Source organism: Thamnophis elegans, chromosome 1, assembly GCF_009769535.1.
Source record: "Thamnophis elegans isolate rThaEle1 chromosome 1, rThaEle1.pri, whole genome shotgun sequence".
NCBI lineage: Eukaryota > Metazoa > Chordata > Lepidosauria > Squamata > Colubridae > Thamnophis > Thamnophis elegans.
In genome coordinates, this window is record NC_045541.1 from 24831493 (window position 1) to 24846856 (window position 15364).

The 15364-nt window shown below is 43.7% G+C and overlaps 1 protein-coding gene across 1 annotated transcript in view; it reads right to left on the reverse strand.

The window, feature by feature from the left end:
* LOC116521906 (rap guanine nucleotide exchange factor 4) overlaps positions 1-15364 on the reverse strand; it is a 72725-nt gene that overhangs the window by 25121 nt on the left and 32240 nt on the right. Inside the window, exons 11-16 of the mRNA XM_032236561.1 lie at positions 12757-12907; positions 10653-10741; positions 9273-9303; positions 8397-8475; positions 2769-2915; positions 691-788 (exon numbers count right to left, since the gene is read on the reverse strand). Of these exons, the coding sequence (XP_032092452.1) occupies positions 691-788; positions 2769-2915; positions 8397-8475; positions 9273-9303; positions 10653-10741; positions 12757-12907 (595 nt within the window). The remainder of the gene's footprint in view (positions 1-690; positions 789-2768; positions 2916-8396; positions 8476-9272; positions 9304-10652; positions 10742-12756; positions 12908-15364) is intronic.

Genomic DNA, 15364 nt, shown 5'->3' on the forward strand with positions numbered 1-15364 from the left:
TCATAGAAAACAGGTTTGGATAGCTAATATGAAACCAGTAAATATTTATAATCTACTTACTTTTTAAAAAATCTGCTCTCCTTTTGCACAGATACAGTTTCTTCAAAGCCTCAAATGATATTTTATTGCAAAGCTACAGCCAGGAGGGGGCTGCTACAGGTTTGGCCGGGTTTGGGAGAATCCGTAGCTAACGTTACGGCCAGTTCGGAGAACCTCCAAATCCTACCCGGCACTGGCCCTGCCCAACCCTTCCCTCCCAGGAGCCTCCACACGGCCCATTTTGGATGAGAGCAGAGGTGGGTTCCTACAGGTTCGCACCAGTTCGGTAGAACTGGTTCATCAAATCTACCGAACCGGTTAGAAGAGGTTCCACCAGTGGACCTGGAAAGCAGGCCACACCTACAGAAGAGGTTCCAAAAATTTTTGAAACCCACCACTGGATGGGAGGTAAGTGTAGGGACTGCAAAGAGGCTCAGGGAGGGGGAAAAATGGGCCTCCCAGAAGGCCTCTGGAGCCTGGGGAAGGCAAAAACCCACGCCCACTCAGTAACTGGGCAGAGAACCCATTTTTTGAAGCCCACCCCTGGCTACACAGAATTGGAGATGCTTATCTTATTTAGCGTAAAGGTAACATGAAAGAATTGTCTCTCATCTGAGAGATGTTTGGAACTGACTGAGCAAAGATACATACCAGGGAGTCAAATTGGTCACGAGGACAAGCAAAGAGACGTCCATTAACACTGAGTGTTGTAAACACTGAAACATTGTGAGGTTTGAGAACCGCCTTCTCTGTAAAAATGAAAAGCAGAAGAAAATTAAACTAGCAGGTATGTTACCAGAACATTACAGAATGGATTTCTCTCCACTGAAATCAACTCTTTTGGGTAAACAAGTGAGCAATCTAGTATTGTGAACAGACCAAACGTGAATAGTGAATAAAAGTGAATAAAACATCCCTGACTTCACCAGCATACTTTATGCTTGCAACAAAGAGCCAGTTTGATGTAGTGGTTAAGGCACAGAGGTGGGTCCTGCCAGTTTGCACCAGTTGGGTAGAACCGGTTCGTCAAATCTACCGAACCGGTTAGAAGAGGTTCTACCAGTGGACCCGGAAAGCAGGCCACACCTACAGAAGAGGTTCCAAAAAATTTTGAAACCCACCACTGACACACACAGACACACACAGACAGACTCACACACAGAGAGAAAGAGAAAGAAAGGAAGAAATAAATAAAGAAAAAAGAAAGAAAAAGTGAGAGAGGGATGAAAGAAAAAAAGGACAGAGAGACAAAAGAAAGGAGAGAGAGAGAGAGAGAGAGAGAGAGAGAGAGAGAGAAAACACATGACCGGCAGGCCACTCCCACAAAGGAGGCCACACCCACAAAGTAGGTTCGAATTTTTTTTGAAACCCACCACTGTTAAGGCACCAGGTTAAAAACCAGGTGACAGGGAGTCTAGTATTACCTTAGTCATGAAGTCAGCTAGGTGATTTTGGGACAGTCCCTCACTATCAAGCCTAGAAGGCAGAAGCAAACTACTTCTGAAAATCTTACCAAGAAAACTACAGGGCCTAGCCCAGGCAGTTGTCAAAGAGTCAACACTGATTTGAAGGCATAAAACACAAAAAGAAAAAATGCATCAAATTCTCTTAATATGTTGCACATGTGTAGAACATGAACAGGAACACACACACACACACACACACACACAAAAACACACATGCTCTTCCCAAGTTGAATTGATATAAAATCTTTTATCACAGATAACAAGATCTGATGTCTATTTGGCAAACTTAAATTCACAGATCAAGGATAAGAAAATCACAGATACAAGGGCGGTCCCTTCAAATGTGGAGAAGAGCTCAAATTATAACAAGAAACTTAATTGGGTAACAGATTCCCATTTTAAAGAACGGATTATAACATTACGGATATGTTTTGGGTGTGGAATTTTAATAGGGAAACAGAATACTAATGTAACAGAAGTAAAGTAACGTAATATATAATTGATAGCAGGTGGAGTCACCTGCTATTTGAGTCTAACTGAACACAAAAAGCTAAGGCGGGTCAGACTTGATGAAAATATGAATGGGAGACATTGGAAATCCTGTGGTTTCAGGCAAATTGGATAGCTGGAAAATCATCACGGTGACAATAAAACGATCAGCCTTTCCTTTAACGCTAAGAAATCTGCCTGGATGTGTCCATATTGCCTCAAGGAATTAGCTCCTCAGCGAAGTTTTATCTTTTATTTAGGAGCTGTAATGGCACAGTGGTTAGACTGCAGTACTGCAGGCTACTTCTGGTTGTCTGCAATTTGGCAGTTCAAATCTCACCAGGCCCAAGGTTGACTCAGCCTTCCATCCTTCCGAGGTGGGTAAAATGAGGACCCAGATTGTTGGGGGAAATAGGCTGACTCTATAAACTACTTAGAGAGGCTATAAAACACTGTGAAGTGGTGTATAAGTCTAAGTGCTATTGCTATTTAACAGATATCACTTAAGGTTGCTTCTTTCATGTTTTCTATGCCTATTTTGACAAGAGCAACCAGCAGATACCATATAGGCCTTAAAAAGGACTAATATATACTTGGTCACACCTTTACTAATAGATCAACTTTTAAGGTGAGCCTTTCCTTGGTGCCTTCAGAGATAATGGACAGCAATTCCTGTTATTTTCAATTTGAGAAATATTGGGAAAATCAGTATATTCATTCCACCATGATTTGCCACCTCAGGATATATTCAGGCAAGTTATCCTGCTGCCTTACCTCCTGCTGAGCTCATCTTGACCAATATCAAGCCATCTCCAGAGCCCAGTTTGTCGGCTATTGCAGAGAGGACTTCTTTAACAGATGACAAAACTGGAATGCGGATGGTGGTGTACGTGTGATCCACACAGTATACCTTGAATAAAACTTGAGACAAAAATAACACATTATGAAAGAGCCCCTAAAAACCTGCCTCATTCTGTGGAACAAGATACTGTTAAGATGCAGTACAGGGGTAAAATGCTCTGAAGTCTGCTATCTATTTGCTTCGCGTGCATGTGTGCCAAATATGCGCTTTGCGCACATACGCACCGCAGGTACTACTGTGCAGTGCTAAAAATTGAGAAATAAGAATCCCTTTCTGAGTCTGCAAAGGTAAGAAGAACAGCGAGGGGGGGACACAGATGTGCCGTGGGATTTAGATTAGCTAGGAAGCAGGATTTCCTGCTTTCTAGCAAATATAAATCACACGGCACAGCTGATTGTTGCACAGCTGATTGTTGGAGCTAACGGTTCACCTGAACTGGTAGGAAAAAAATGCTACCGGAGGATCAGCTGTGTGACAATCAGCTATGCTGCACAATTTCTAATCCCGCGGCACAGCTCATTGTCGCACAGTTCATTGTCGGAACTACCGGTTCGTTCGAACCAGTAGCATTTTTTAACTACCAGTTCAGGCGAACCGGTAGAATTTTTTACTACTAATTCGAGCAAACCGGTCCAAACCAGTAGCATTTCATCCCTGATGCAGTATCATTGTATAATAATTGCCCTCTCATTAAGAATAACAGAGTTGGAAGGGACTTTGGAGGTCCTCTAGCCCAACCCCATGCTCAGGCAGGAAACTCTACAGCATTTCAGACAAATGGTTGTCCAAACTTTTCTTAACAACTTCCAGCGCTGGAGCACCCACACCTTCTGGAGGCAAGTCATTCCACCAATTAATTATTCCAACTGTTAGGAAATTACTCATTACTTCTATGACTAATTTTAAATCTAGGTCTAATATCTAAATTCGAATTAATACCTTAGTTCTAATAGCAATAGCAGTTAGACTTATATACCGCTTCATATGGCTTTCAGCCCTCTCTAAGCGGTTTACAGAGTCAGCATATTGCCCCCAACAATCCGGGTCCTCATTTTACCCACCTCGGAAGGATGGAAGGCTGAGTCAACCCTGAGCCGGTGAGATTTGAACAGCCGAACTGCTGAACTGCAGTCAGCTGAAGTAGCCTGCAGTGCTGCATTTAACCACTGCGCCACCTCGGCTCTATAATATCTTTAGGTATTATATCCACGCTAGCAGTGACAGTTCTTTAGAATGATGGATAGTAGGCCAAAATGCTCTCCTCAGGCTTACTCATTTTTTCATCTTCCCCCTTAACGTGATTAATTTGTTTCTGTCTTTGTGTGCATAGAAGGGTGTCCACAGGAAAGGTGGGTAGTTATTAACTGAGTCATGATATCATCATGCAAATGACATTAATTATGCAACTGGCCTAATTCAAGTCATTAGTAAGGGTATTGTGACATCATTGTGGTTTCTACTGTAGGCCTGCCTTAATGGCCCTGAGTTCTTAAGAGCGTGGATAAGAAAAGAAGATACCAACTTTGAAACCTAAAACAATATGAGCTTACAGTTCTGGATTGTTAATAGGGATTGACATCACTGAGAATTGGGACATGGAATGTTTAGGTCTCAATTCTCAGTTTAAGTCTATCTACTCATATCACATCTACATGTCAACAGCCATCTCTCCACTATTGTTTTTAAGTGCCTTCCTAGACACCGTTGACATGTTTCCATTACAGTTAATGTGTGTCATGACCCCATTGGAGCCTGGTTTGGAAGAGGAGAAGTTGGAATGGGGATCATCTGATGGGGGTGGTACATCTCCCTTGGCATATTTGGAGAGGACGATGCTGCCCCGAGCCCCTCAGGCATTGGGGGAGGTGGTGGACCAGACAGAGAGCTGCCTGCCCTCACAGACACAGGGGAGGATCGGTTGCTGACATGCAGTGGTGTTGATAGCCAGCAGACCCCCTCTGATGAGGAACAGCTGCCTCCCCCACTTGATCCAAGGGCACCGAGAGCGGAGTGTAGGCAAACCCAGAGAATGGCTGCAAGGCTACACGAGAGGAGATCACCCTACCCCTCCTCACAAGGAAAACCTGGAGTACAGTCATTTAAGTGGAAGCCATGGGGAGTTAGTCTTTGCCAAGAACAATTGTTTGCTTTGCCTTACACTCCCCTGGCCTTGATTCGTGCCTGTTGCAGTTTGCCTTGCCTCACTTGGAAGACTGGTCTTTGCCTTCTGTCTTGTCTTGCCCTTAGCCCTTCTCTTCTGGTCCGCTTTTGGACTTTGCTTCTCTGTGCCTTTGGAACTGTTTCTTGTCTTGGATTTTTTTCAACCTGAAGACTGCCATTGTCTTGTGACTGGATTCTGCCTTGTGGACTGGCCTTGGAACCCTGGACCTTGCCCTATGAGCGTGTCCTTACTCTGGGGACGTTATTTGTACTATAGGGGCTGTTTTTTGGGGGGGAGGACTGCGGATGGCTGCCTTTGAGGTAGCATGGTGGAGCCTTACTGGTCTTCAGAGGGACGTTTGCTGGAACATTTGTTGAGAGAAATAAAGGACTTTCTAGAGCAGGGGTCAGCAACCCGTGGCTTTGGAGCTACATGTGGCCCTTTCATCCCTCTGCTGCGGCTCCCTGTCACCAGTTGGTGCCACTATTGATAGGGCTTTCGGTTTGGACAGGTAGTGGAAAAAGGACTTTGCGCTAGGAGGAGACTCTATGATGGGGGAACTGAACTTCTGGTCGGCTCCAGAATTGAACGGGGAGCTTTTGTTTAGGACCTCTGTGGCTCTTTTAAGGTTTTAAGGTTGCCGATCCCTGCTCTAGAGGCCTGCCTTGCCCTGACCACCTGGGTCATAACAACGTGTTTGGGAGATGCTGTATGTCACTAGTGAAGCATTTACTTCTCCCAGCCTAGTTTAGCTATATTTTTTGGCTGTGTTGTGGACGAATAAGATTCCTACTTTTACCATTCTTGTAATCTCTCCTTTGATGACCTGAAAACTTTATTTCTTCCCACCTGGTCCCCCTCCCTAAATGTGCCTGTAATGGGTTTACAATAAATGTTGGGAAACCAGCAAGACAAACAAATTGTTGAAAATCTTTACAGGTTTAAAATTTTTGGATATGAATATACTGTAGTTGACATTGACAGTGTCATAATGCATCTTAATAAAAAAAAGGTCTCTGTTCTTTGGAAGGAATTTCTTAACATATGATAGTTTATCAAGATGTCTCTATTTTAGTATTATAGCTAGTCATCAACTTGCAATTATTCATATAGAGACTGTTCAAAGTTACAACAGCACTGAAAAAAAAGTGACTTTTTTGTGACCGGTCTTCGCACTTACAACCGTCACAGAATTCCAACAGTCACATGAATCAAATTTGGAAGCTGGGCAACAATCAGCCTGTATTTGCAACAGTTGCTGTGAGGCCATTTTCAATCTACCCAGCTGGTTTGTGACAAGCAACGTCAATTGGGGAGGAAGCCAGATTCATGGAACAACTGCATGTTTCCCTTAACAACTGCACTGATTCACTTAACAACCAGCAAAATAAGGGTGTACAATCAGGTGAGACTCACTTAACAACCACCTTGATTAGCAATGAAAATTCTGGTTCCAATTGTGGTTGTAAGTCAAGGGCTTACCTTTACATTACAACCAGGCTGAGAAGTTACTGAACTGTGAAGTACCATATTTTTCTGTGTATAAGATGACACTTTTTCTTTAAAATATTTACCTAAAAATGGAGGATTGTCTTATACATGGGGGGGGGGACTGAGAGGAGAACCGCGGTTGTGAAACTGCCAATATCTTGGTTGCCCCCTTGCACATATATGCTGGTCGCTCCTGACTCTAGGGGGCAGTACTCATCTCCTTTTCAAAGCTGAAGAGCCAGCGCTGTCCGAAGATGTCTTCAAGGGGCTGCCCTTGAAGAGCATTCGGCGACTTCAGCTAGTCCAGAATGCGGCCGCGCGAGCGATTGTGGGTGCACCTCGCTTCACCCACGTAACACCTATCCTCCGCGAGCTGCACTGGCTACCTGTTGATCTCCGGGTGCGCTTCAAGGTGCTACTTATCACCTATAAAGCCCTTCATGGTAGTGGGCCTGGGTACTTGAGAGACCGCCTACTGCCAATTACCTCCACTAGACCGATACGATCACATCGATTAGGCCTCCTCCGAATTCCATCTTCCAGCCAGTGCAGACTGGCAACTACCCGGAGGAGAGCCTTCTCGGTGGCTGCTCCAACCCTTTGGAATGAACTCCCCGTGGAGATTCGGACCCTCACCACCCTCCAGTCCTTCCGCGCCGCTTTAAAGATCTGGCTGTCCCGGCTGGCCTGGGGTTAAGATTGTAGCCCCACCCGAACTGTGTGACTGTTGTGCTCTTTTTTAACATGTTGTTAAAGACTGTTTGTCTTCCCCCCCCCTTTTTTGAATTGTGAGCCGCCCTGAGTCCCCCCAGGGAAAAGGGCGGCATACAAATAAAGGAAACTAAAAAACTAAAAAAAAAAAAAAAAACTCTCCGTGGTCATGTGGCCGGCATGACTAAATGCCGAAGGCGCATGGAACGCTGCTACCTTCCCACCAAAGGTGGTCCCTATTTTTCTACTTGCATTTTTTACATGCTTTTGAACTGCTAAGTTAGCAACTGGCCGATACCTTATCTTGCAAAGTAGCCTCACGAGCAAAACCCCCGATTGCAGAGACAAACTAACAGGTACATAACCTTATGTAACTGATGTCATCTGAGGCTGCGGAGACGTGTAGCCAGTGCCCAGATGCAACAGGGAGTGCTAATGTCGGAGCATTCTGAGCCCATGAAAATGACAGAAATAAAAAATACCACTACCAGTAAGCGAATGTCTTACTCTGCAAAATAAATGTCTTCTATTTAATGTTTAAAGTACTGATTTCTGAATTTTGGGTAAGAAAAGGGAGTTCCACCACAAAACCGTGCTTGACTAAACCGCGCCCGACTAAACCGCGTCGCTGATGTCATCAACAGGGCGACAACAGCGCGGAGACAGAAGCACGCTGTAAATCCTAAACCTAAAATTAACCCCTAAACCTAAACCTAACCCCCCTAAATCTAATCCTAACCCTAAACCTAACCCTTAACCTAACCCTAAACCTAACCCTAAACCTAACCCTTAACCTAATCCTAAACCTAATCCTAATCCTAGCCCTTAACCTAACCCTAAACCTAACCCTAACCCTTAACTAACCCTAAACCTAACCCTAACTCTTAACCTAACCCTAAAGCTAACCCTAAAGCTAACCCCTAAACCTAACCCTTACCTTAAGGTGAATCGGCTTGCTTTCAAAGCGCTATTTAAAGCGCCCTTCTTTCTCCGCGCTGGCTGTTGTCGCCCTGTTGATGATGTTAGCGACGCGGTTTAATTGGGCGCGGTTTAGTCGAGCACGGTTTTGACGGGTCACGAGAAAAGGGTGGGGGGGGAATATGGTAATTATTTTAGTGTGTGAACCTTTGTTTTTTTTTCGGCAGTGAAACTCGGGTGGTCCAGTGCACTGACTTACTTTCATCACTTCCCCTGATGGGCTGGCGTTTTTGCGTTCTTTCATCACTCATGTTAAAGTGCTGCAAAAGGACTTTGTGCTGGGGGAAGAAAAAAAAACCCTTCATAATCACAGATACAAGAGAAAAACAAATTCTCCAATTTATGATCTACTATTAAAAGCAGTCGAATTCAGAAGAAGAAGAAAAAACCTCTAAAGTTAATTATGTACTTTGAAAATATTTCATGGTATCCATCTGCTATTATGACTTTGGAGACCTAAATCCGCAAGTACTATCTTTTGTAAATTTTTAACATATGGCATCTTGATAGCGTCTGAATACAAAGCCATTTTTTGACTGCAGGCAAATGTCTTACCTGAAATTTATATGATATGGGTACATGGACGAGAATTAATAAGGGAAATATGGTAATAAGTACAATGGAAACATGGTAGTATGTAACCGGAGTGGGCTTCAAAAATTTCAGCAATGGGTTCTCTGCCTGGTTGCTGGGTGGGCATGGCCTAGTTGGCCTCCTGCACCACGGTGGGCGGATTGTTTTCACCGTCCCCAGGCTCAGGAGGCTTTTATTGAGCCTCCGGGAGGGTGAAAACTGCCTCCCCCAGGCTCCAGAGGCTGGAAACCGGTCCATTTCCGGCCTTCTGGAACTTCCAAGAGGCCCATTTTTACCCATCTGCATCCAAAACAGGTTGCATGGAGACTCCTAGGAGGGGTGGGGCAGGAAGGGCCAGCCAGGGGTGGGATTTGGAGGTTCTTCGAACTGGCCATATTGTTAGTTATGGATCCTCCCGAACCCGTAGCAGTCTACTCATGTATGTAGCATAGAATATTTGTAAATAACTTATTTTTGTGGCATACGTATCCAAAATATTTACCTTTTTCTGAGGTCCTTTAGCTTCTTCTGATCTATCAAATGCAAATGAAACAATATTTTTTGTTACGTACTGTATGCTAAATTAACAAAAATATAAATGCATATGAAGAATTTTTAAAATAAACTTATATTTTAGAGATTTTACTATAAATACTTTTAGGCCCTTAAGCAATACAGAATTGAGCTTTTGATTCTGTAAATAAATCCTAGTCTGGCAACCATATTTGTTAGACTTGACTTAGTTTTATTATTCCAACCCAGCTTGTTCGTTCATGAATACATTGAGTAGTTTATGTTTAAAGCAATATGTTAACAAACATGGCAAATTAACCCTATTCCAGTGGTGGGTTCCTACTGGTTTGGGCCGGTTTGGCTGAACTGGTAGTGGTTTGGCAGCCTGGGTCGGTGGAACCGGCAGCGATCCAGGCCTGCCACACCCACAAACTGGTTCTCCTGGTGGCGCCTACAGTGGCACCATCTTGTTTTTGCGCATGCTCAGAACAATTTTAATTTCACTGCGCATGTACGCACAGCCTGCATCAAGCATGTGTGTGATGCACACATGAGTGGCACGCACACAAGCAAATCAGCAGTAGTGCCTACCAGAACCCATCTCTGCCCTATTCCTCATATAAATACAATGCCCACTAAAAACAAAAGTACACGATATATGCTGTTGCATTGCTTGTAACAATGAATATCCTGGAAATTGGCTTTCAGGCAATCAAAGATCATGAACCAGAAGCTTTTTGAAACAAAATATATATCACTCAATATTTACAGTACCCCAAACCATTGGGAACACACTTTGCTATGCTGATGACCATCCTGGCTGGGCCTGTTGACTAATAGAATAACAGAATTGGAAGGGACCTTGGTTTCCTAGGCAGGAAACCTTACACCACTTCAAACAAATGGTTATCCAACATCTTCTTAAAAACTTCCAGTGTTGGAGCATTCACAACTTCTGGAGGCAAGTTGTTCCACTGATTAATTGTTCCAACTCTCAGGGAATCTCTCCTTAGTTCTAAGTAGCTTCTCTCCTTGATTAGTTTCCACCCATTGCTTCTTGTTCTGCCCTCAGGTGCTTTGGAGAATGGGTTGACCCAGTGCCTAGAATCTATGAGGAATTGGATGGGTCAAAACAAGCTCAGGTTGCACAATGAAGTTGCTCTTTTGCTTGATTCTAATTCCAAGACTGAGTTCCAACAAGGTCACACTCACCTGAAGAAGCAAATGCCACAAACAGTTAAGGCTGGAGTGCCTTTTGCACAGCTTTTCTGCTTAAGATTAGTCTAACAATGATAATGCTTTAGATATACTATAATGCTAGGCATTGACAGAGATCAGTCTGGTGCAATGAGCTTGATCTGATACTTACATTTGTTTCACAGTCTTCTCTAGCTCTGGGAGTTGCTCTTTGAGCACTGTAATGACCCTTGCATCATCCGATACAGATACATAAAATTCCTGTTAAATGATAAACACACTCTTCAAATGGTATAAAAAGTCCAGCTGGTTTGACAAAATCTGTATCATATCTATGCTGGTTTCAAATAAGGATACTTTATGTGCATAATAAATAGTATTAGTTACAATTTTACTCCAAATCGCGCCCAGCCGCCCCAAAAATGGTCCAGCTATTCCATTTCTCAGTCTGGGGGGTGAAATTATACGCCCCTCAGAAAGGGTCTGCAATTTGGGAGTCCTCCTGGATCCACAGCTGACGCTAGAACATCATTTGTCGGCTGTGACCGGGGGGGCCTTTGCCCAGGTTCGCCTGGTGCACCAATTGCGACCCTATCTGGACTGGGAGGCCCTTTGGATAGTCACTCATGCCCTCGTCACCTCAAGACTGGATTACTGTAATGCGCTCTACATGGGGCTGCCCTTGAAGAGTGTCCGAAGAATCCAGTTAGTCCAGAACGCAGCCGCACGAGCGATTGCGGGTGTACCTAGGTACACCCACGTCACACCTATCCTCCACGAGCTGCACTGGCTTCCCATTGGTCTCCGGACACGCTTCAAAGTGCTAGTCGTTACTTTTAAAGCCCTACATGGTATCGGACCTGGCTACTTAAGAGACCGCCTCCTGCCAATTACCTCCCTAAGGCCTATAAGATCGCACAGATTAGGCCTCCTCCGGATTCCATCTGCCGGTCAATACTGGTGACTCCCCGGGGGAGGGCCTTCTCTGTTGCTGCTCCGACCCTCTGGAACGATCTCCCCGTTGAGATCCAGACCCTCACTACCCTTCCAGCCTTCCGCAAAGCGACCAAGACCTGGCTGTTGAATCGTCTAGCCCCACCCTCAGTTGTGAATGTTGTGTTTTTTAACGTTGTCTTGTTTTTGTATGTCCTTCCCTCCCCCTTTTTTATTGTAAGCCGCCCCGAGTCTCTTTGAGAGCGGGCGGCATACAAATTAAATCAATCAATCAATCAATCAAATATTTGAGATGTGGATAAACCCTTGAACTTCACTCTGAGAGTAATATATTTCCCTCATTACGATACTGAAAATTGTGGCCTGTTTTTGGTTTATTTTAATTTATTTATTTTAGGTTCCTTTCATATTTTTCTATCTCAACTGATGTTTTTCTTTTTTTAAAAAATGCAGCGTTTCAATTCCGTTTTAATTATCAAACAAAAGAAAAACAATCTATCACCAGCAATAATAAAATAGCTTTTCAAATGTTTTCCTTGTTTGATGCTCAAAAGGAACATTGAGATTAGCTGTGCCAAGTGACACAGCGAGATGGCCATCTCAGGTATTATAAAAAGTGAATCCCATGATTATTATAAAGCTTAACTAATGGACCATCCCAGAGGTGGTATTCTACCAGTTCGGACCGGCTCACCCAAACCAGTAGCAAAAACCACAGGTGGCTCCACCCACCCGAAACTAGCTCTGTAACATCCCATTTAGGCCCTTTTTTTGCCAAAAGTGCATGCGCGGAAGGATCTGCACATGCACGGAGGTGGCACGTGCGTATTCACACTTGCAAACCAATAGGGAAGGTAAGTGTATACCAAAGGTGAGTTACTTCCGGTTTGGCTGAACCGGTAGTGGAATTCAGGCCTGGGTCACAGAACCGGCAGCGACCCAGGCCTGTCACGCCCCCCGAACCAGTTCCCTCACCACAGCTGGGCCACTACCATTTTGGTTTTTAGTGACTGCACATGCGCAGTTCACTGTAAATTGTTCTGTGCATGCGCGAAGAACAAAGTACATTGAACAGCACACGTGCGTGTTGTGAACCGTTAGTAAACCGGCAGCAACCCACACCTGGTGTAAACCACCCCTGGACCCTCCCTAAAATTATGTGGAGGAGAAACCACAGAAGACATTTTTTCATGAAAGCCTGAAATATCACCATGGGTCTTTTTGTAACATCCTTGGAAGACTGAAAACAGGCTTTGCCCATGTTACAATGAATACTCTCACTGCAAAGAGACAACGGTTGTTGTAATAATAATGGGCCTTACCTCCAGGAACGCCACTGCTGCTTCCTCTTCTGGCAAAACATCACCATAAAAAGCAGCCCACAGTAGAACTAAACGGACAACTCGCCTTTTATTATTCAGCGCATAATCCAGTTTTTCTTGCTCTGTGCCTTGAGAAGGCTGGGCATGGTAAGTGCCAGGATGTCAAGGTAAACAGTCCTTTTGCCATTTCCCCATCACTATCACTCCTCTGAATTCCCTATCACTTCCTCATAACTGTGGACTTTCTGGAAATTGACTTTCTTGGCCACAAGGCCAGTCCAGCAGGGCTTTCAAGTTCAAGTTCAGAATTGTATTTCGTGAGTTTCCAGTTTAAAAGATTATCATGACACTTGATCACTTGACATGAGTAGCAGGAAAGGAAAGGATTTCCCAATAAAACAGGATAGTTTGTGTTACATGTGAGCATAGTGGAATTTTCTTTGTACTGTAAAAGAAATGGAGCATGTAGTTTTCCCATACACTAAGTTTGGATTTCAAGGCCTTGGTCAAATCCTCAGAAAGTGAAACATCAGGGCATGGGGATAATAGCTGTGCTTTTATTTCAAGGCAAAGATGGACTTAGACGTAACAAGAAAAACAGGCTAAGATACTACACTATTTCTTTTGCTCCTTATAATTGCACCATACATTTCTAAAATCCCATTCTAATAGTAGTAGTGCTTGTGATTTGCACTACTTTTGAACCGAACATAAAGTTTCTGAATCAGCAAAGAAAACTGCTAGCCTGTGGATCCAGCAGATCAATCCCATGGAAGATTCTTTTTTTCCCTATCACCAATGTCACCGTAATGGACCAGGGTACCCTCTTAGATCCATTAGCCAGTTTAGCGAAGGAAGTACTGCACTGCTAAGATTAAGTTCATCGATTCATTTCCAATCCATCCACTCAATTCCATATGCTTTTACCACAACAAATTACTGCAATCCCACTTCTTTTAAGAGTTATTCTGTTTGTTTCAGCATGTTTCTCTTCCCTCCTCCTCTCTTTTCCTAAGTTGAACCAATGCTTTATTTAAACTGTGCTTACTTTTTTTGCATCTTACAATTTCAATTTATCTATTTTTAAATATATTACAGAAGAATTTATTGCTGGCAGAGTTTATTTGGTGTTTCACTCTGTATTTCCACCCTGCATTTTCACAACAATAAAGGGATTTTGTTTGCGAAGGATGTAGTTTGTCTCAACGTACCAAACTTTTGTGATTTGCTTCCTGCCATCGCATGAAACATGACAGCATGTGAAGGCACTTATGTTTTTGTGGGTAAGGCAAACCAGAACTGTTCTTAGATATTACGTAGAGTGAAGCACCGAAAGGCCTAATCTGGTGGTAGTAGAGTGGGACTTTAAATACTGCTGGATTTTGTGCTGCTTTCTCTCAGGGAAGTAAATCTCCATAAGGCAGGCAAGCAGTATTCTTTTCAGTTAACAGAATATAAACCATTTTGTATTGATTGGCTCTCTTCCTTGCAGAAAACCAGCAAGTGCATCTCTACACAATAGCACAGACTTAAATACCGCTTCATAGTGCCTTTACAGCCCCCTCTAAGTGGTTTACAGAGTCAGCCTATTGCCCCCAACAATCCGGGTCCTCATTTTACCCACCTCGGAAGGATGGAAGGCAGAGTCAACCTTGAGCTGGAGAGATGTGAACTGCCGAACTGCAGCTAGCAGTCAGCTGAAATAGCCTACAGTGCTGCATTCTAACCACTGCGTCACTCGGCTGTACTCTAACCACTGTGCCATTAAAGACTCAGGCCTGCCTCAACCCCCTCTTCATGAAACCTTTACTTCCATTTCATTAGCTAACCATCAACCAAGCACCAGGCATAACCAAATGGAACACTAAGTAATGAGCCAGGATTCAATTGGCTTGAATTCTAAAATTCTGCTTAGTCCTGCCTTGTCAGGATATATAGGGATAGTTAGATTTGACAGTCAGACAGCTAGACAGCAACAGATGTTCACAGAAGAAGACCAAGGTGAAACTAATAGCCTAGATTATCCTCTGCAAATGACAGTTCTGTCAATCAAGAAGACGTGAAGGCAATTCTTAAAATAAATTGTTTTCTTTAAATCAAAACCTTTATAGTGCAGTCTCTGATATAAGTCAAAAACTTTTAAGTTCCTCACCAGGAAATATTCTATTTTTTTCTCCTCAAGATACAGCCATGTGTACATGAAATAATTAAGGGGTGATTTAAAGGGTGATGAATTCCTCATACAGCCACCATTTCCTTGCAGTTTAAATGAAACTTTGGAAATGGCTACTGAAGTTTGACAGCTGGCATTTGGAGCAGTGGTGGGATTCAAAAAATTTTACTACCGGTTCTGTGGGTGTGGCTTGGTGGGCGTGGCGGCTTGGTGGGCGTAGCAGGGGAAGGATACTGTAAAATCCCTGTTTCCTCCCCACTCCAGGGGAAAGTTACTGCAAAATCTCCATTTCCTCCCAATCAGCTGGGACTCGGGAGGCAGCAAATAGATGGAGGTGGGGCCAGTCAGAGGTGGTATTTACCGATTCTCCGAACTATTCAAAATTTCTACGGTTCTCCAGAACTGGTCAGAATCTGCTGAATACCACCTCTGATT